Source organism: Lissotriton helveticus, chromosome 12 (genome assembly GCF_964261635.1).
Source record: "Lissotriton helveticus chromosome 12, aLisHel1.1, whole genome shotgun sequence".
Taxonomy (NCBI): Eukaryota; Metazoa; Chordata; class Amphibia; order Caudata; family Salamandridae; genus Lissotriton; species Lissotriton helveticus.
In genome coordinates this window covers 821,784,517-821,807,735 of record NC_136073.1, presented here as the reverse complement: position 1 = coordinate 821,807,735, position 23,219 = coordinate 821,784,517, and the positions used below count along the sequence as shown (strand labels likewise).

At 43.6% G+C, this 23,219-nt stretch overlaps 1 protein-coding gene across 1 annotated transcript in view; it reads right to left on the bottom strand.

The window, feature by feature from the left end:
• Window positions 1–14,885, bottom strand: part of SNX27 (sorting nexin 27) — a 145,941-nt gene extending 131,056 nt beyond the window's left edge. Inside the window, exon 1 of the mRNA XM_078669586.1 lies at window positions 14,585–14,885. Coding sequence (XP_078525712.1) covers window positions 14,585–14,856 — 272 coding nt within the window. The 5' untranslated portion in view covers window positions 14,857–14,885. The remainder of the gene's footprint in view (window positions 1–14,584) is intronic.
• Window positions 14,886–23,219: the final 8,334 nt, after the last annotated feature.

Genomic DNA, 23,219 nt, shown 5'->3' with positions numbered 1-23,219 from the left:
CAGACTCTTCCCTCCTCTACCCCTCGTAGCATCATCTCATACCTTTTACTATTTGGATCTCCTATATCCTTACCCGACTCTTCCCCTTCACCTCCCCTTTATTCATCCCAAACCCCTCCTACTGCTCTGAACAAAAAGAAAAAAAATCTAGACCCTTCCCTCTTTCTCTCCAATTTTCCTTTTCAATAAAAATAACAGACTAACATCCACCACTCAAATTAATTTAGCATTTCCCTATACTAACTCCCCTCCAGCTCCCCCTTTTCTTATCACAAAACAACTCCTACGGCTATAAACGGCAAAAACGAATTTCTTAACTCTTACATCCCTCTACTAAATCCAAATATCAGACTAACATGTCCACCACTCAAATTAATTGCATATGTCCCTATACTAGTGAGACAGGCCGCTGAGGCTCTGTGCATTCATTTTGTACAATTTTAAAAATATCGCTTTGTGTTTTACTTTGTCCGCTACCTCTTAGCGCAATGTGTAATTTGTATGTTTGTTGATTTTAAAAACAAATATATTTGTATCTGAACGCCGCCCCTCGGCGCAACGCTCTTTTCTTGGCCTGATATTACCCTTCACTCCAGGCACCGATCCGCCACGGCTTGTGCCGTTTGCAGCGGCGGTGGCCACACGAGCGCTACTTACTCCATCCGGCCACACATCCTCACTTCCGCCCTGCTGGTCAATTGGCAGGTTAGCGGGCTAGTGAGTCTCTCTCCTTTGGGTATTTAATGACGCCATGGCGGAAGCGCAGCGGACGAGCGCAGCGGGAGCGCCGACTTCGCGCCGAAGTCGTGCCAAAGTCCTGCCCGTCTGCGCCAGTACGGGTCCAGGGGCCATTCCCTTTGCCCCCGGTCACATAACATATTCCCGCTCCGCTTTACTGAGTCTACAACCGCCTCCATGTACTTTTGTCACTACCTTTAGTTGTCATGATGCTCCGTTGAAATGTTCTAAATGCGCTCTCACGTTAGACTCGGTCACCCCGGCTATATGTACCACCTTACCTACTTTCTGGGATATTCCATCTGTCACTCATCATTTTTCCTCGATTTCGCTCAAAGCATGTCCTGATCTGGGCTTTATTAGCATAAATTGTCGATCTCTCTCTAAACATAAGAGAGACATCTTTGACCTCCTTGAGTCATCTAGACCAGCAGCCATGTTCGTTACGGAAACATGGTTAAACGACAGCTCTGGTCCGGACATTGCCATGGCTCTCCCCAATAACTACACCTTTGTGGGGAGTAACCGTGTACTCAAGGATGGCGGAGGTATCGCTGTAATTTTTAAAAGAGAATTCTCTTGCAAATGGGAAGATCTTGATTTTCCCAGTTGTGAAGCTGGTCTCTTCAAACTCCTACTTTCTCCCAATTTTACTTTGACGGGAACCCTTATTTATCGTCCCCCTGGCTCGGCCTGCACATGGGCCTCCTCTTTCCCAGAGCTTATTGCCCCTCTGATGTTACAATCCACTAATTTCCTAATAGTGGGAGACTTAAATATTCATTTTAATCAGGCATCTTGCTCCATTAGCACACGCTTACTACAGGATTTAGCCGCCCTAGATCTTCACCTACATAACTCTGGCCCTACCCACATAGCTGGTAATCTATTAGATCCCATTATCTCCAATCTTAATTGCATTACCTCCCACTCTTCTTCACCTGTTACCTGGTCCGATCATTTCATTATTGATTTTTCAATCAATATTTCTGATCATCACAACTCCTGTACTAGCTCACATCCTCATAAAGCCAGCAGGAACTGGAAACGATTAGATAATGGCAAACTGAATATCTGCCTTGAGAATTCCAAACCTATGCTTCCCATTGTTACTACTAAGGAGGTATCTGCTGTCAGCTCTTGGCTGATATCAGCTTTAGATTCCTGCCTCCCCACCCAGGGAAATAAGCCCCATATTCATCATCCACCGGCTCCCTGGTTTAATGATTCACTCCGCCAGGAAAAATCTCGTTGCAAGAAACTGGAACGCATTTGGCGCTCCAACTATTGCACGGATAAGAAAAAAAAGGTATAAGGCCACTCTTCTTGTATACCATTCTGCCTGTGATACCGCCAGAGCTAATTATGCTAATATTACCATACTTAATGCCCAAAATCGACCCAAGGCCTTGTTCAAAGTTGTAAAAGATCTTGCAGGCATGTCCTCTGTACCTAAAGACCCCTGCTTGGATACAGAACAATGTAATGCCCTGGCAAACTTTTTCCTGGAGAAAATAGATAAAATCTATGCTAATTTTAGCGCCTCTTCTACCGATTCCTCCATTCTTGATTCTCAATTGCCCAGCCCTTGCTCCGTTGATGCATCTAGTCTAACTCCCACTGCTCCCAAACTCCACTCCTGGGAGTTGATCTCGCCTGTGCTTTTTCAAAAATATCTACATGAAATAAAAACTGGTTCTCCCCTGGATCCCATGCCTCCACAAATATTGTGCACACTTGATCCATCTATACTTCAGATCATTCTTGATCTCCTGAATGCTTCATTGGTTGAAGCTACGGTTCCCAAAGAATGGAAACATGCGATGGTGGTTCCATTGATAAAAAAAGCCAACGCGGACCCAAATAACCCCTCCAACTTTCGTCCCATTTCTCTTCTTTCATGCTACTCTAAAATTCTTGAAAAGCATGTTAATTCTCTTCTCACTTCTTATGTTGAATCTTTTGGCTTTCTTCACTGCTCTCAATCCGGATTCAGGGCTGGCTTCTCCACTGAGACCACGCTTCTTGGTGTGACTGAGACCATTAGAAGACAAGTGGACAACGGGGAGACAGTGGCACTCATTCTGTTAGACTTGAGTGCCGCATTTGACACCGTCTCCCATTCCATCCTGTTGTCCACTCTGAAATCTATGGGTATAGACGGCCCGGCCCTGGCCTGGATTGCTAGTTTTCTTTCTAATCGCACCTTTCAAGTCTTTTCCTCTACCTCTGTCTCTTCTAGCTTCACCTCCCCTCATGGTGTTCCCCAGGGTTCTATTCTCAGTCCCCTTTTCTTTAATCTTTATGCGAGTCCTCTAGCTTTCTTGGCGGAGCAAGCAGGTCTCACGATTTATTCTTACGCGGACGATACGCAAATAGTCTACTCCTTATCCACAAATAAACATCTCCCCACGTCTTCCCTGCAGTCTGGTCTGGAACAAATTTCCAATTGGATGCATAGACATAAATTACAACTCAATGGTGATAAAACGGAGCTGCTTTTATTTGGCCCAAATTCATCGCTCTGGGGCCCTCAACATTGACCTCAACAGATGGGCCCTATCCCTACTCCTTCAGCCACAGCTCGCAACCTCGGGGTCCTTCTTGACAATCAGCTGTCAATGAAGCAACATGTTGTAAAAGTATCAGCCACCTGCATCACCATCGTACGGTGGCTGAGAAAAATTACGTGGATGCTTCCAGCTGACACCCTGAGGACCGTAGTCCAGGCCCTTGTCACTTCACGGATGGATTACGGGAACATTCTGCTCCTCGGGGCCTGTAAGGAGGTCAAAGAAATTGCAGGTGGTTCAGAACATGGCAGTTCGCCTTATCTGTAACTTGCCTGCCAGGTCCTCGGCAGCCGTCCATCGGCGTAAGCTGCATTGGCTGCGCATTGACAGCCGAGTGAAATTTAAAGCTCTCTGCATAATGCACCATATCATAACTGGCAAAGCCCCGAAATACGTGTCCTCTTTAGTACAGCACTATGTTCCTTCGCGCACCTTGAGATCCTCTACGCAAAACAAGTTTCAGACCCCTCGTTTCAATAAAGTCAAAATGGGCGGTCGCTCGTTTGCGATACTTGCACCCTCCCTATGGAACTCCATGCCTCAATCCCTGCGATCTGAAATCTGCTACCTGAAATTCCGTAAAGGTATTAAGACCTGGCTTTTTGATTCTTAAAATGCGTGCTCATTCCTTCTTTACCTAGCTCATCTTCTGTTTGCCTTTAGCGCCGGGAAACCTTCGGGTAGCTGTGCGCTTAATAAATGCAATAATAATAATAATAATAATAATAATAATAATAATAATAATAATACTAATTCACATTAATCCTGTTTGGATTCCAGAGTAGCGTGCTAATCACCAAAAAGCGCTTCAACACCACATCATGGGTAAGCACAATACAAAGGCAAACCTTTTCCCTCTTCTAACCCTCCACTATCCTTCTCAATCCAAATAACTGACTAACAAATCCACCACTCAAATTACTTTCATATTTCACTATACTAATTCACCACTAATCCTTTATGGGTTCCGGAGTAGCATGCTACTTGTCGAAAAAGTGCTTAAACGCCTCGTCACGTGTAGTAAGCGCTATATAAATTCAACTAAAATTACAATTTGTGCCATTAAAACAAGCCTTTAGCCATCCGTGCATAATTCTGAAGACACTATTGTACTCCTTAAGATATTTACCACTAGGATACATTCTCATAATCTAAAATGGAGCTAGGACAAATTACAGAGCCAATGCTCGCCCTTTAGGGGGTTCAGTAAGCTGTTTTTTTTACATGTTGGGTTTATGCACAAATGAATGTTTGAGCATGCATGCTTGTACAGATGCTTGCTTATTTATGTGCCAGGTGTGTGTCCACCCTTGCTGCACAGTATGGGCTGCCACGAGTCCCAAAGCCATGTGAAGGATGCAGAGGCTTCTGACCAGATCCCCAGCTCCAGTGAAAGAAAGCACTAGTTTGATGGGTTTATATAAGTCTATGCTGAGGCTCCGAGTGCCTGTCGTGAACCATTTTCAGTGTCACTAGATGTCTTCTGGAGGAAGAAGATACAGGCAGCCCACGATAAGAACTATTCAACTCTACTCGAAGGTTGCTATGACTGGAGGGAAGTAATTACGTTCCATCCCAATCCCTAAGGTCTTCAAGTTGTATACTTTAATATGTTCTCTAGATAGTAATAAATACTGACAACATATTTGAATTTAAGAAAATATTAAACAATCCAGTCATGTAATCTAAAATTAACACCGGTGTTAACTGTATTTTATGTGATCAGTAAATTTAGACACTAATCAAACAGTGCAATAAACATCTGTTACTCAGTGCCAAGATACCTACGAGTGAACGTGCACTTTACAACTACGCATGTATCCCAGGTTGAGTCCGTCGTAGATCACATGACCAGAACGCACTGCATATTTTTTTTTTTAAAGTCCCATCAATGCAGTGAGCCACAACTTCACTGAAAACCCGGACCTGCTCTTGAAAATCCAAATCCAGACACTTAAAAAAAGAACAGGCTACAAAAATAGTCCACGTACCAGGAAGCACATCCGTCTGCAGGAAACAAAGGGAGCTGCTACATACCACGCTCCAACGCAATGGTAATCACAAACCAGGCTGTGTCAGTAAGACCTTTTTAGCATTCTATTGTAAAGAAGACAGAAAAGAATTGCTTTGCAGGTTCATAATGTCTAGTTTAATCCCTTCCAAGCCGGGCTGTATAATCACCCAGCAAGCCCATCCCTGCCATACAATAAGTGATCATTGTATAACTACTGCGGGGATGTACATCACCAGCCAACCGAGACCGAATCCAGGATGATCACTACTTCCACGATTCCATTTAAAAGTACAGAAACTTTTATCAGGCGACTATCCTGAAAATCTTCAGTTTTTGTGGCTCTCACTCTAGACAATCATAATAAGGAGCTTCATTACAAGAACAAGCCTGGAACTCTGATGGCTCGCTCTATGGTGTTGGCCGCGCTCTGCAGATTACGCACCTAACGCAACTCAGTATGCATTGTATGACATTCAACGGCCTCTACTTCAGCCTGATGCGATCAGAAGGCCTCGCTAGCACAAACCTGTTGGCCAAAGCAAAGATGAAGCTGAACAGTTCTCAGAGCTATTCATCGAGTCTCGGGCTACGGCACTTCGAGCCAACAGTTCTGGCTGCAAAGGGTGAGCGCTAATTTAAGCCTCCACGCATGCGACTGTCCCTCTGCTAGCCAGCTGGCAGCTTGGTTGAGAGATTGCCTTCTATGGCATGTATAAGTGGCACTTTTAAAAGAATATTCAGAGCTGCCGGATCTTTCCCAAAAATCATCTTTATGTGGATGCTTTATTAAACAGTATATATGGTGACCAAATTGTGAAGAATCTACAGTCTATGGAGAATTTAGCATTTTTTTAAAAAAAGCTTAATTTTCAAACATGAAGAAACTAAAGTTCAGTACAGACGCCTTCGATGCGCCTTCAGGATAAACTAATTGCCATTTGCAGGTCTGTCGACCACAGCTGGAGTGCCCTCAAGAGAAATCCTAAATTTAGCTGGAAACCACAGCTAAATTAAGAACCAAATTCAAGCACCTTTTTCATTTTCAAACTCAGTAGTACACAACAGGGACACCGACACGAGGGGTTCATGTTTTACAACTAGGCAGGCGCCTCTTAATTGACCACGATAACTGGCCAAAAGGAGCGGTTTCGAGAAACTTCACGAAACCATGATTTGGAGTCAGACTGAAATACAACGCCAGAACACTGCATGAAATCAGACAACCGACCCAGTGAGGAGATTAGTAATTAATTACAAGCGCCATAAAAATAAAACGGAAGCACTCATCTTCCGAACAAAAACCCATTCCGAAAAAGAGGAACATGCAAGAGTATGTTACACAGCCTAGGACAAAACTCGGGCGAAGAGAGACTAAAATAGCCGGTTAGGAAGTTGACCTTTCAGTGTGGATGCTTCGAAAGGGAGGCTCCCTGGAAGGGAACTTAAATGGCACCCAGCGTTTTTTCCTGTCCAATAAAAAGCTTTCCCGAGTTAAAGGGAAAAAAAGCAACGAGCATCTTTATGCACTCTGTAAACAAGGACTATGATTCAGAGGGCGTGGGGGCGCAAGGGACATTCGCAAGAGGGAATCTTCCACAGTGCTTTATGTGGGTAGGTTCTGTAGGAGGTACGGACAACACACAAACTTCATAGGCACACAACGACTAGTATGCAGGTGCTTTTCTGAAATGGCAGACCCAGCACCATGTATGGTGGTACAAGACATCAATGGTGCCCTGGCACTGGGGCAGGCATTAACCAATACAGAGCACGTTTCACCTGGTAAGAACTCCCCTACCGGCCCATACAGTCTGCCCTTCCCTCTACACAGAAGGAACAACAAGACCCCACCCATCCATTCTACCCCACTCCAGAGAAGCATCAGAGAAGGATCCCTGTGACCATCCAACCCATCCCTTGCCCGGAAACAGAAGCCGTGGAAGCACACAGCACTGGATAAGGAGAGCAAGGTCAACTCTTGCTACATATACCTCAAAATGGGGACCCCGAAACTCAAGCCCTCCATTTCTAAAAGGTAGGTTTGCCTGGCCCATTCATTTCACGCACTTGTAGCACCCATGGGCTTCAGCTCTACCCTTAATTAATAGATAATTCAGCAACAAAAATATATATTGCTTTCCCTGATGCTCTGTGTTATTTTTCATTTCCTTTGTTGCCCTCTATAATGGAATGCCTCTCGGTTAGGTTTTTGCTACCAATAAAAATATGGTTCCGGCTTCTATTTTGTTATTAAAACAAAAACACACTAAATACAAAAATAAGCATTTGTTTTCATTCACCTCCTGACCTCTGGCTATACTACACATTTTTTAGGCCTAGACCTCTTGTGGACCATACAAAAAGTTTCCAATCACTCATCTGCTGGATCCTTATTTTAATGGCGTGCCTTTCTTTTAGCGTTTGGCTCTCCGATGGAGGATAGCTTTCCACTATCCTCTTTAAGGGATGTCTCAGCTCCTTTCCATTGAGGAAACTACTTTTTTTTCTTTGAGCACTATAGGAAAGATGGTGCATTTTTTAACTTTCTCCCTCGTGGGCTACTTTTTCTATGTATGTGCACATAGTAGAAAAGTGGAGCAACGTCACTAAAAGCGAGGTAAGCCGCTGGGTCAAGAGGGCTGCCCCTTGACACCATGCTTTATGCTGGTTGGGCGAACAAAAATGGTAATTAAAAAATACTAAACATAAAAAAAGCCTAATTTAATTGACCCTGTTTCAAAGAATGTACTCTGTTAGGCCCTTTAGATGTGAACAAATGCAGTGATTACACAACCACTGAAAACCACTACTGTGTTAAGTAATTGATGGGGGTCTGTATAAAAACACAAAGCAGAGTACAGGAGCAGTGTTTAAAGAATGCTGGGCCAAGGGGGTGTGGTGACAGGTGACATCATGAACCATAACTCAGTATCTGCATTGTGTACGAATAATTCAAATGGGATAAGCCAATGAGGCCAACCAGAGAAACCTCATCACAATTTGAGTGACCCGTAGAGTAAGCCTCGAATGGGGACATCAAAAAGTTTAGGAGCAGAGGAAGTATTGTTTTTGTAAGGTCTCACTAGCTATTATAGTCATTATGTACATCTGTTGAGCGCGTTCAGTTCAGAATCAGCAGTAGTCTGGTGAAACTGTACCAACTTGTGATGGAGAGGCACAAATGCTGAATCATAGACTCAGATTCCCAAAATCCCCTTTCCAAGGTTAATAAAAAATACGATTCATCCTTTATCCTAAATACGCACTCCAAATGAAAGCTATATGACCACCATTTAATTGTAACAGTCATAGTTTCAGTAGGGGTAACTCAATGGGACATTATCAAGAAGGATTGATTATGGACAGTTCAAGCAATATTTTCCTCATTTATCATCCGACTGCCAGCTAGAAGATCCGGCTGTGAAGTAGTGCTTTGCGATATATATATATATCCATACAAAAAAGTCTGTGTGTAAACCCGAGCCACTTTGTAGCGGCGGGCCGTGTCTGGGTCGCGAACCCCTAAAAATCCACAGCACCATGTTCATTTAAAACATGGTGCTTTACATTTTGCTACTACTCGTGAGCAAGGAGCTATCGGCGCCGAAACGCGTAGTGGAGTGGCTTTTTAAATAAAATCACGCTGACTAAGGAGATTGTGTGGCCGTGTCGTATTGTGTCAAGGAAACTGAGTACGCTTTACTGGATAGAGATAGATAAATGGGATGGAAGGCTTTGCTCATAATAAACCTGCACTGCACGTCCTCTCTTCGGAAACCATTGAGGTAACAATGAATACTTGTGGCAGGCATAAAAACTCAGGAAGAAAATAAGGATCGCTAACCCAGTGAATTGGTAACAAACAAAAATAGACCAAAATATGGGATGCAGAGTATCGATAATGGGGACGGCATGAGTAAAATGGAGACAATTAGCAATTGTGTCTACTAGAGGAAACAACTTAGTAGGAAACATCATTTCTGGTTTCCACACAGAAAGTTAAAAATAAAGCGAAGAAGTTTTGCAGAGACATGTCGGTTTGGGAGCGGGTGGGAAAACAGAGCAGAGAAGTGGTTAGTGTGGGAAAGTTAATGTTGAAATCAAGCCGTTTAGTGTACTTTATTTTTACTGACCAAACTCCGTGAGCAAACTACTTCCAAGTGATCAAGGGAGACAAGACAATTATAGGATGGTTATGTACCACGCTTAAGAATTTTACAAAGACATCCAGATGAAAACGCTGACCACACCTTTCTGTGCTAGGCAGACCCAAAGGACACACTCATGACATATTATGATGTACAGCACAGCCTCTTACTGTACTTCAGCACTACAAAATCTCCAAGAGACTACAACCAATTAGGACTTGGACGTAACACTTGTGTTTCTTTAGCCCAAAAAGGAATTGTATTTCTGTGTTTTGTGGCCTGAAGTCTTTCATTGGTATAGATAGCTAGACCAAAGTTGCAGTGTAAGAGCAAGTTATATACTTTCATGATTATGTTAAAAACACTTGTCTATATATTCCCATCCAAACAGCTAATTGTTTATTTACCTGGTAAATGCTGCTACGATCAGTATGTCCTGTCAAAATGCTCGTTTCAAATGAACAAGCCATGGTGCTCACTGCCTTTTAGGAAGGATGAAGTCTATTATTTCTAGGGTAAATCCAGTTTCTAGAAAGTAGAATTCACAACAGCTTCAATGTAAGTGTTCAGTAGGGCTGGGCGGTGAACTTCGCTCTGTTCGCGGAGTTTGCGGAGTGGAGAAAACTCTGCTTCGCGATGTGCAGCAGAGTTTTTCCCTGCTCGCAATTGCGTACGGTAAGTTCGCAAGTGCAAACTGCTGCTCGGGTAGAATTTCTACCTGAGCTGCAGGAATACCAACACAAACTGCTGTTCGCACTGCACTCCGCCTCTCGTGGAACTTCGCAGAGTTCCGCGTAGCAAAACTCTGCAAACTACGCCCAGGCCTAGTTTTCAGGCAGTATTCTACACAATATTTGTCGAGGTCCTCGCCTTGGCTTTGATGCGTGCAGTGGAAGAGGTTTTTGTTAGTGGGCGAGATGGACCTAGAACAAGTATCTCATGTTTGAGCAGCTGAGTTTTAGGGTGTTTTGGACCATTTATAAAATTCTAAATTATTTTAAACAGTTACATACGCTCAAGAATAGATTTCTCTCCTGCCACACATAGGTTTGTTTATTTCTGTGTGGCCAGCAAACAGGTGGAAATTGTGGTATCTGAAGAGCTCCAAAATTGGTTTAAACACAGTCTTCGAAAGAGAGAAGGGCCTTGAGGGAAGGTGAGGTGTCAGGGTCTATTTTTTTGATTTTCTGACGCGAGTGATTTGTAGTATTTGCAGGCCTGGGTGAGACAGGAAGTGTACGCTGAGGGCGGACTAGTTGTTCAGCATTTAAGTTGATGCCCCAAACAATTCCTGTTCTGATTCACGTCTGGGTATGGCAAGATTAGTTCACGGAAGCTTCGAGCTAACAACTATTTTGCAATGTTTTTACAGTTCCACATGAGTTCCGCTATAAGGATCAATCCCTGCACATCAGTGAAGAGTTTGTACGTGGTGAACTGAAAAGTATTTTTTTCAGCATTAAAAATCATGTATAGTGTTCTGCGCCATATGGGCTACAGTGTGCCATCCCTTCTTGAGTTTTGGAGTGGCCACAACATGAACTGTGACTGGAACATTGACAAACTGCATGGGAAAGAGGACGACGACTGTAAGGCAAATGGAAGGTAGGACACCCAAAATTAAGAACTTGGTGAACACATATACTCATTAGTTTAGGTGTAAAAAGTAGAGCAACACTAACTTGAAGGCTCCTTCAGGCAAGCTAATCAGCAAGACCACAGACCAATGTCCACTTTTCAGGCTGCGCCTCAGCAGACAGGATGATTACAGAAGAGGGCACAGGCAGTGTTGCAGCAAAATAGGTATGTTCTCATCTGCAAGACTTCTAAGACAAGACTTCCAAAATGTATAAAACACATCTCAGACATGATGAAAGGTTAACTAGAAGGTGCACTTGCTGGATGGAACACCCCTCATACACTCATTAGGGGCCAATGTGAAGTTGTGAGAAGAGTGTTGTTGGGAACTGAGGGGAAGAGACAGGAATTCTTAAAATGTGGTACTTACTCCACTGAATAAGAATAGCAATCACAGATTGCAATGGGGCTAGATCAAGAGTCGTCATCCTTTTCTGTAATAATGAGCTACATATGTTCAATGAAAATCATCCCGAGCTCTATTATTGTTGTAATTGTGCCCACATCAATAAGATTACATTTGTGGCCCCCATATGTAAGATTACTAGCAGCGATAACCTCAATGCATCAGGCAGGACTGCCAATTGTAAGGTCAAAATGCTGTAAGTCAATTTTAAATGTCTTCACATGGGTAAAGCATAACAGGCGTAGCTGAAATACCCCTGGCACCAAGGTAATGATATTATTAATAAGACACACCAACCCGACATGATTTAGCACTCAAATATGAGCTTTAGATACATTTTGAAATGTTACACATTTTTCTTCAAAAAAATAGTTTAGGTGTTCTGAAAATGCACAATTTTCCATCGCAAATACAGACTCTCAATGTTGGTAGGCATTAACTCAACGAATCAAAATCTTAAAACTTAGTAGGCTGGGTTGCACAAGAGAGCTACTTGCAAGTAGCTGGAGAGCTACAAGTATCTCACAAGCTACTTGTTGGAGAAACCTGGGATAAATGCAGGGGTTTTAAAATGTGTTACTACTCCTTTCCTTGCCCATTTGTAGGAGAACAGTAACAATTTCACTGACATAATACCATGTGATCTACTCTGATAATAGGCCATCTCCTCCACTCCACAAAAAAAGCATAGCAATAGGGACTGGCATGATTGGGATCACAGTACACATTATGACTGCAAATCAAGCTTGCAACCTGCTGGTCACAAGTATGTATCCCAAGAATGACAGTCTCAAGTCAATAACACACAACGTTGAGAAAGAAAGCAAAAACCCCTGTTCCATAGTAACATCAAAAGGCAATTCAGTTGTGGTGTAAGCCACCAACACAGCCATTCCAGGTCAGTTGACTAATGCATCCAAGCAGGGATATGTGTTTGAACTCATGGCCTTAGGTTCAAATCCTGGCAGATTCACACAGACTTTCATGCTTCCAAGGTTGATAAAATGGGTACCACTTCACTGAATAGTCATACATAATCTGTCAATAGCGCCAAGAGACTACTCAGGTGAACATGCGCACTAGAAATACACCTCAATTATAAAAAATCATTGGGTTTCCAGCGCATGCAAGCTGTACCAAAATATGTCAACTGAACCCACAAAAGCCTTCAAAACATTTGCGAATTTCTCCACTACCGGTGGCACAAAGTTTTTGCAGAGTGGCCATATTCCGTATGTGTAGAATACACAGGATCAGGCACTGTCTTTGCTTAATTTGAGCCTGTGGTTTTCAGTGCGTGGCACCAGCACTTAATTGTCAAAAATATCACTTATGACAGTGCACTACATGGTGATGCTGTTGATCTAGTTTAAAGATCACCACAACAGTTGTTCATTCATTCAATACACATTAAAAAATTACTAATATCCAATGGATCCAAAATACATTCTCCAGGCATTCACAAGGATATTGACATCCCAGATACAATCTCTTAATGAGCAATCTGCCCACCATGACAGAATGGCATGCCAGTATTGACCTGTACATGGGGCCTGAGAAAACAGTATATACAGCCAGAGGGTGTCCTAAGAACTTCAGGAAAGTCTGGCAGCCATGGCTAAGATATTACAATCTAGAGATGGTAGAGGAGGAAATGGGCACGACAACCTAGCACACAGAGGCCTACAAAGGGTGGGCACATTACCTTGGTTTCTACAAATAGATGAGGTGAATGGGACATGTATAACGCTGAGAAGGGGAGGCAAATACGAAGAAGAACCGCTACTTTGTGAATTCTGAATTCCTACCAATGACGATTACTGATCATGCTGTCAAATATGTGATATACGAGACGTACCTGCTGATAGTTTGGCTGATTTCTAAAACCATAAATAAAAACTTTTTTTTATTTTTTAATGACTAATATCTGCCACCAAAGCAATTCTCATAGCTTTGGAGGCCTGGAATGATCCGATTTGTCACACTTGTAGGAGCGTGATGGTTAGTGGTTGTTTTGGTACAGTCACTGGAAACGCTATCAGGGGCAATAGGTGGTGCAAGTTGCAGTGGCCTCCTGACAAGGGCCCTGGCACTTATTTTATAAATTAAGCACTGGAGATAGCGCCTGCTCTGGCTCCCTCTGGCTTGCTACAGATGCCAACAATCACTAGCTTAAAATATATTGACCCACCCGTGCCATTTGATACAGTCAACCTTAACTAACCAGCCCCCCCAAAAAAACAGGACGTAAGGGCTATTTGCTCTCTTACCAATTCGGTTTGGTTGCCCTACATCTTGAACTGCAAGGGGTCAGTAGAGCAGGAGGAGATTAGAGGCACAACAATACAAGGGAAGTACAGTGCTGGCCTGTTAGCTCATTGAAGAGGCCACAGTACAGGAAGGGCTTGTGGAAATGTAGTACTACTGTACCATGAAGGAGAATGAGTAGAGGAATGTTGGCGAGTACTAGGGCACAAACCACTGGAACCCCAGATTTGCGAGCTTCCCCATTTTACGCTGGCAGATGGGAGTGGGCACAGCGTAGGACGGTCCACTGGTTTATTAATTGGGCAGGTAAAGAGTATGTGCACTTCTTTAAATTGAAAGGGAGAGTACATGCACTTCTCATTTCTGCTGTAATACATTTAAAGGGACAGTACCACCACTATACAGGAGCAAACGGGCACTCTAAATAGTGAGGACCTGAACGACTATAATTCTATTTAAAGCACTGGGTATGTCATCTCAGGACTTAAGCCTCCAGAATCTCCTCCTCTATATATTATGATGAAGTGGTCTTACTCTTACATCTCTACTGTGTAGTGATAACAGACAGTACTGGGATGAACTACAGCCACTACTGTCTCTGGTACCTGCACCTCTAGGGTCAAGCCCTTTCCCTATAATTTGGCAAGGGTGCATAGCATTCTAGCAGCAATGTTGGAGCTGCTCTGTTGGGGCAGTAGACTCTCCCATCCTCTCCCCTGCCCAGAAAAACATAGCAGTGCTGGGGTGGGGGAAACATGGCACAGTGCAAAGGGCAGCCTGTGGTCTCTCCGGTACTTACACCTCCAGGATGCGGTCCCCTCGTCGGACCCCGGCGCGGTCGGCAGCACCCCCTGGCAGCACGGCACTGACGTGCTGGAGCGGCGCGTACAGCTCCCCTCCAATGCTCCGCAGCTGGCCGCCCTCGCTCACCTGCCCGCGCACATTGAAGCCGTAACCCGAGTCCGACTTTAGGATACGGACCACCCGAGGGCCCCCGCCACCCATTCCCCCCGTGGGCACCAGCGGGCCCTCCCCGTTCCTCTGCGGACCCTCCACCTCCTCGTCCGCCATCTTCACTTGAGCGGCGGCGGCGTCACGGGACGCACGAGCTGCGCAGGTGCTGCCGGGACGTGTGGTCCCATCGAGCGTTACTTGCTCGAAACTACATGTCCCGACAGCCTATTGAGAAGCTTGCGGTAGACTACCGAGGTGCTTGCTGTGCACGGAATGCCGGGATATGAAGTCCTTTAACTTTGTAACGTTCTTGATAGTCTCTGGAATGGATTTCCAGGCATTCCAAGAGAAGTAGGCCGACTGCACTTCAAAAGCTCGTGATGGACACAGAATGGCGGGACATGTGGTCCCCACGAGTGCCTTCCTGTAGTACTGGCAGAGAATGTTGCTCTGTGCTTTCCTGTGTTTCCTCTACGTGAAGAAACATTCTCTACCATGGTTCTGAGATTGCCATGTATTGCTAGGGTGACCAACTGGCATGGGTGCAAATCCAGGACAGTGAGTGTAAAAATTCAGGACAAAGGGTCAAAATTGAGGACAAAAATTCAGGACAGAAGGTCAAAATTCATGACAAAACTTCGGGACAAAAGGTAAGTTTTACATACACATCTGTGCCATTGTGAGATGTAAGTTCTGTCGGGTAAGACGCGACTCAGGAGCCTCCTGAACTCGTAGGAATTGTTTCCATTCACATGGACCGGGCACTGAGGGCAACAAAAGAAATATTAGAGTTTCACCCTCTGTACAGATTAATAGCTGCAACAGCCCTCCAGCCCATGAAACCATTACATTCAAACCAGACCTTCCTACCTCTGAACACTTTGAGGCACCTTACAATTTGGATTAAAGCCATCCCAGGTGGTTCTTACCCCTGAATAATACTGGGAAGTCTCCCTGAACGTTTCAGATTACCAACACCCTTTAAGGCAGCAATATGACATATTTGTCTACATGGAGTTGGCTATCCTTGTCCTTGTTTCCTTGTTCTGAAGAAGACCCGCCATGACGCGTTCTTAAATCACGCACACATCAGGGTCGAAACGTCAACTTTCCTTTTGGTCCAGTTTCATCAGGTTGTCTGGTTTCATAGTACCAAGAAACTTTGCAGTCTACCAGACACACTTGATTCCTCTCTAAACTGGCCGAATGAATACACCCCCCCTTCTTTTGTACAATTTGTAAATACAATACATGTCTTTGTCTCACTCATTTATAAATGACACTTATTTCACCTATGTCACTGAGCACTTTTTTATTTATTGTCACTCTGTTTTTATTGAATTGCTGACAGCCTCCTTAAAAAGTGCATAAAAATACTCCTTCTCAGCACAGAAGTAAACACGTATGGCTCTGTTTAAGTTGTTTGTCTTTTTTGTTCCAGCCCATTTTCTCGAGTAATGTTGTTACGTATTTAAATGTATGGTTTATGATTAAGTTCATGTTTCGTTTGAAGCAATTGCTCTTACCCGACAGAACCAACGGTAGCTTTTTGTATAGGTTCCCAGGTTTTGAGGAACACAGGGTCACCCCATTGTTACTACGCATTGTGAGATGTAAAACGGCACGCATAGGAGGTAGCTAATTGGAACCTGCAGTCCTCCGAGTGGCCAGATTTATGTGTCAGATCGCTTCAGGTATTCCATGTCTGTTCAGCTGGTGTTGACTTGCATCGGGGCTGGTACAGTACTGATTAAAGGATAAGACCCATAGCGGATAGGTCTTGTGCGAGGACAATAAGCAGGAAAAGGGAGTTATTAACCAGCCTGCATGAGCTATAATTGGCTGTAAACTGCTGAGAGTTATGGTATTATTGAGGGTCAGAGTGGTTAAATAGGAGTTGACATTACTATATAATGCCCTTGCTAGCCATATATCATCCCTCCTTACTTTACCTATATTTGGAAATAGTATACTGTTTGGGCTATTTGCTTCCTGTGAGCTGTAAACTGCAGATTCTCACTGATGCACAGAAGTGTGTTACAGACTAGAAACTGTATACACTGTTAAGGCATAATTGTAGGGCAGAAGGAGGCACTTTTTTTTATAAACAGGACACTTTCATATTGAATGGAAGCAAAATGCCAACATGCAGTTTTACTGATAAAACGACATAGCACACGAATACTAATGTGTGGAAATGTGGTGTCTGCAAATATCTATCATTTGAACATCACCAAGTAAAGTGTCTTGATTGTTTTGATCTTATTAAAACTCTGTTTCCAGCACACTTCTGAATTACAAACAAGTGTTCCATTTGTGGTTTCCTAACTGCTGATCTGTTTTGAAACATTTGCACAGTTCATTTACAGATATTTAAAACGTGTGTGTTACAAACAAACTGACAGCTTACAGCCATTGTTTTCGCACCCCCAAGAAAATTTGGGAAAACATAGTGCATTCCAGGGCTTTAAGTGGGATGAAAAAACTGGGGGGTCTCTCCAAGGGGCGTGGCCAGTGTAATTAGGGGCGTGGCTTTACCAATCTTACACTAAAAATCTGCGTTTAGCATAGTGTGCAGCCCGACTTGCATTTTGCTGTTTCTGTCATTGCATTCAGATATGTGATACAACAGGTAACAGCATACCTACAACAAGGCAGGACTATTGGCTTTGTCAATGGTTATTAGTTGCAAAGGATAAATAAGCTGCAACTATGGCTTGCCTTGTTACATATAATATTGAAAAAGCTTCCAATTAAAGCCCTCGTGACCCTACCACAATGTTGCTGCTCCTGAGTTTCAGAAAGAGAAGGGAAATCCAGAAAGAAAATGACTCTTGAAAGGATTTCCCTTCCCCCACAACTCTCAGCTGACATGACATCATGCCGTAACTTCTTCTAGTGAGAAGAGAGCAGTGTGAGCAGAGCACATCGATGTGCCTACTGTCTCGAAACGGGTCTCTATCGGCTCTGTTTTGTGCCCTGGTGCTTTTTTCCGGACTGCAGTGACAACAAACTGCTGTCACTGCAGTCGGGGGAAAAAACGGACCGCCTGTGCCTGGGCTCAAAACAGAGCCCGATAGAGACCCGTTTCGAGGCACCCTTAAAAAAACTGCAGGTGCTCAGACCCCTAGAGACCCGGCCCACTTAAAGCCCTGGTGCATTCTACAACACATTTGTCACTATATATCAATTGTATTTGCTTCTAAAGCATAGTAAATGATGACTTTATAGTGAACCAGGATACGACAATCTTTGATGGGGCTCTTCAATGATTCCCTCACTATCACCAACAGTGTCTCTCGCTATTTCATTTGTTTTATAGCGCCTCTCATACCAGTGTAGGGTGCCAACACACTTTACATCACACACACATTCAGAGACAATAAATCATAAGTGTTTAAATCAGTGTATAGAAAGTGCTACATAAGGCAACGGGTACTACAAGGTGTAGGATGCACGTCTCCCATACTGGTAGGCATTTTGTAAGAGCGCATGGTCTGAAGAAGTTCAAACTCAGGATTAAAAACATAATAGATTAGTTAGCATTGACTTTAATGATAAGAATGGATTCCTACCCAAACAAACCTTTTTTAGCAACAGCAGGATAATGAAAAACTGGGAAGGAAGCATAACTTTATAACCTGTACAATGCATTTTGAAAGAATCTCAGTGACAAAAGCAGTAACCTACTGAGCTCTGCACATAAAATACTGTTGGTATACATTCTTTGCAGCAGGCATGTTAATCCTCTGTGCTACCTTAGAAGATGATTCAACACTGCCACTAAAGAAAACTCTCATCTCTTTCCAGCAGATACAATCTTCACTAGAGTTATCTTGACACACTTATTGTTGGCTGAAAACTGCTGGATATGCAAGGAACTTTGCAGTACCAGCCCCCGTAACAAAACCACCACCCCACACCCTTCAAGACTCCCAGGGAAACACCCGATGCCGGTTACGGCTAGTCTTACCTTGCTACCACCCTCCAATGGTGCCCCTCATTTTCACATAGACCCTCTTATGTGCATTTAATTTCTTTTACAGTGCTACTCGTCCGAAGTATGGACGGCAGGGTGTTGGAGTGGGTTACATAACACACATAAACAAATCCCAAGATAACGGTATGGGTGGATACACAAGCACAGAGAATAAACCAAATTTTTGTGTAATTAATGCACCTTGGACAGGCCTGGCTCTCAACCCCCAAGGTCTAGCGTTGAAACCCCCTCCTAGAAAACTTTCAAAATATCACTGAGTGGGAGCGCCGTGATCAATCAATTATTTTCATAGTTCAACTACCTTGATTCCATATCTTCTTTTATTGAAGTTTTAGTCATGTAATGAAGGCGACAGTTATTTCATCAATGTTCCAATTTCCAAATCAAATCCAATCAGCATGAAATACACAGGTTCAATTAAACAGCCAACGCGTTTCGTCCAGGAATGGACATCATCAGGGCTGTCAAAAAAAATTCAAAAAAACATACAGTTAATAACCATTGCACATCATCAACAACTCAAATTACAAGTTTGACAATCTATTACTATAAGCTGGGGGTCGCGTAACTAGTACATAACACACATATTATATAGTGACAATGACTCATAAATGTGAAAGTCAATGTATAGGAAATGTCACTAAAAGAAAACAAATTTGTGGTGGAAGGGACTCGAGTCATGCCGGTGCTGTTGTCTACAAGTGCAGGTTATATTTTCTTGCCCATCTTTCCCCGCAGAAGAGCTGCTCAGAGTTGTGCCCTCACACATCTCTTATGGCCTTGGGGCAGGTGGAAGGCTGCTCGCACTGCTTCCTGTTGGCATGGGAGCAGCACCGCCTAGCGGCACAAAAGTAGAACGTCTCTTGTGGTACCATGGCACCGTACGAGGAATTCGTTTCTGTTTTTTGGCAGGCAGAATGAGCATTTCCGCACTTGCATCCTGACGTCATGTGTCGGTTTGGGATGAGAGGTGTGGCATCCATTCTTTCTTTCCTCCATTATTCAGTCTTTCACCATTCATTCTGTCCTTCCATCTGTGTGACCATCCATATCCAAACCTATTCAACCATTTCCAAACGTATCCATCATCTATCCTTCCATCCATCATTTCACTCATCCATTCCTCCATCCACCCTTTCCCACCCTTTCACCCCATCCATTCTTTCACTCATCCAGCCACACTTCCAACCATCCATCCACTCATCGATCCAACCATATAACCTTTCACCCATCCAGCCATCCTTTCACTTACTCATCCATTCACCCAATGACTCATCCGTTCATTCATCCATCTTATCACCATTTCACCCATCTCCATCCTATCGCCCAGCCCCTCACCCTCCCTTTCCTTTCACTTATCTATGCATTCTTTCACTCATCCATCCTTCTTTTCTCTCATCTATACACCCACTTGCCCATCCATCCTGTCAATTATCCATCGATACTTTCACCCATCCATCCATCCTCCCTTTCTCTCTCCATCCCCCTTTCACTTAGCCATCCCTTCACCCACCCACCCATCTATCTATCCACTCATGAATTCATCCATTGACCACAGCACTCATCCATCCTTTCACTCATCAATCCATCTTTTCTCTCATCCATCCATCTACCCTTTCACCCATCCATCAATTATTTTGCCCATCTACCCTCCCTTTCACTCACTCACACATCATTACATCCACCCTTTCACTCATCTGTCCATCCATTCACCCATTCACGTATCAATTCATCAATCCATCCATCCATCCTTTCACTCATCCATCCAACCATTCACTCATCCATCCAACCTTTTACCCATCCAGCCACACTTTTACACATATAGCACCCATTCCACCCACACATCCACCATTCCACTCAAACATCTATTTATTTACCCATTCTCTCATCATCCTTCCAATCCATCATCCATCCATCCTTTCTCTCATTATCCACCCATTCACCCTTTCACCCACCCATTCAACCTTTCACTCATCCATTCATCCTTTCACTCATCCATCCATTCATTCACCCATTCCTTCACTTACTTACCCACCTTTTCAAATTAATTATGAGCTGATTCTTTGTCTGCAGAGTTGTAGACAGAAGAGCCCCAGCACAAACTTGCTGTAGTTTCTAAAGCAAGTGGTGGGGCTGAGGAGGGTTCACTATGCCCCTGCACATAGACAATCTGAAACCTTGGAAGTCATGAGTCTTGCATAATGCACAGTGCCTGGACGTGAGGTGACTGTGACATGGTGTTGTTTCCAGGGCTTTACGTGGGTTGAAAAAACTTGGGGGTCTCTCCAAATGACGTATCCAATGTAAATAAGGGCGTGGCTTAAAACACATCAGCTAAATATCCGTACTTAGCATAGTGTGCTGCCCGACTGGTATTCTGCTACTTTTGTTATTGCATCCAGATAAATAGTACATCAAACCTACAACAAGCCAGGACTATTGGGTTTGTCAATGGTTGTTAGTTGCATACAATAAAAAAGCAGCAACTATGGCTTCATTGAATACAATATTGGAAATGCTTCAGTTCCAAAATGATGAGATTGTGCAAAAACTCTAACCCCTTCTTTTAAACTTCTTTCGCTGGCTTCTTTTCATTAACTGGATTATGTATATTTCTTCCATCTGGTGAGATGCAGCATTTTTCTTTATGTACTGTTAAAACAGAATGCCCTGCCCTAGACCGAGGCCCACCACATGCTGTAACAGCCCAGACTGGGCCATTGTCGTTCTGTATGTGACAATCAGCTGGCATACAGAATGACAGTGGGTGGGTAGGGCTGCTCTTGTGCTCAGAGGATGAGTGGCAGGTGGCCCCATAAGGGAGGTGAGGCTTCTTTCAGGAGAACAGCGGGAAATTACAGCCAAAAGGCGTCCGTAAAAGGGATCATCACGGACAACAGATGTGAGATCCAAATCATAGATGGTCTGTGAAATTTACAGACAGTTGGTCATCCTATGTATTACATGTATTACTACATAATGTAAGTGCTTAGAATGTTATTGTTTCAAAGGGACTGTTGCTGAGCAGACTGTTACTGGTGAAGTCAGGACTGGATGTGACTCCACAACCGTGTAGCTATACAATAAAAGTTAATTGCTACCTACCTGAGGCTCCAGCGTAATTACTACAAAATTATTGGGGACGATCTGGATATATGGTCGAACCTTCTGCGTGTAGATCTCTATTGCAAGTTTCTGTTGTGCACTTGCGGGCAGTTCTCTCCTGCTTTTGAAAAGTCCATGCCGTCTCTCTGAAGCACATGTGTTCCAGCTGCTGACATCTTGCCTCTACTCCCATCAGCTTTTGCTTCTTGCTGCCTTTCTTTAAGGGTGCACCTGGACTGCGTATAGTGAAAGGCAAGGCTGGATTTCCTGACATCTTTTCGTACTACTCTGATCTGCGACCCAGTGTTTTCCAACATTTCTCTACAGATGTCCATGTTGGGAACTGACCGCTTGCTCGCAACCGTTGTCTAAAGGTGCAGACCCTTTATCTCAGAGTTACCCTACATCCATTTCCATCTCAATAGAGGTTCAGCGGTCTAGTTTACAATCTAAGCCATCTTGTGAGTTACATCAGCCTGTCTTAATTTATGTAAGCCATGCACGGTGACCATTTCCAGTTGGAAGTTGGGCGATTTAACCTGTTGAGAGCAACATGGGCTTGCTGTCTTTACGCAACCCACATAAGGCGGCATTTTTCTCCATTATGCAATTTATCTGCAGTCCAGTCTTCTGTCTCCTCCTGGTTCCGGCACGTTTGGGGCAGGCAAGCATCGCTCGGTCATGCGCACGCCTTTTAGTTGTTCAATTTTGGCCATCTGTGCAGCTCATCAAAAGGAATGTTCATGATGCACAGTGTACGATGATGCGCACACCTACCTGTTCTACTCACAGCAAAGGTATTTGTTAATGTAGCACACAGTGATGCGCACACCTATATATTCAGGTTGCAGAAAAGGTATTTGTGGATTTAGTGCATGGTGATGCAAACCCCCTAATCATTACTATGTACTTTTAGAGCAGTTTGTAACTCTGGCTATTTATTTTAGTCAGCTTTTAGGTTTTTATTTTTGTTGCATTGGGTTGAATCATTTTCATATTTTTTTGTGCGCTGTTACGGACCTCTGACATATTTAGGGTGATGCACACACCTTTTGGATTTGCAACAGTGCACACCATCGATATTGTTTTAAAAAATACTCTCTTACTGTGGCATGTATCTAGTTGAGTGCACGTTCAGTCCATCTGTACGTTATATATACACTAGCTATATCTCTATTTCAATTTTATAGTTCTGAGTAAGGCATATCATTTCACTGGTGCATGTTGTGTAACCACATTTATTAGGTGTTTATTTTCTCTCATCAGTATTCTTCCTTCTTTTCTCCTGCATACTAGATAATAATGTATTCCATGCAAGCTGTCACTCCTCCTCTGTCTTTCCTGGACAGCCCGGGTGAACCACCCATAAGGTGAG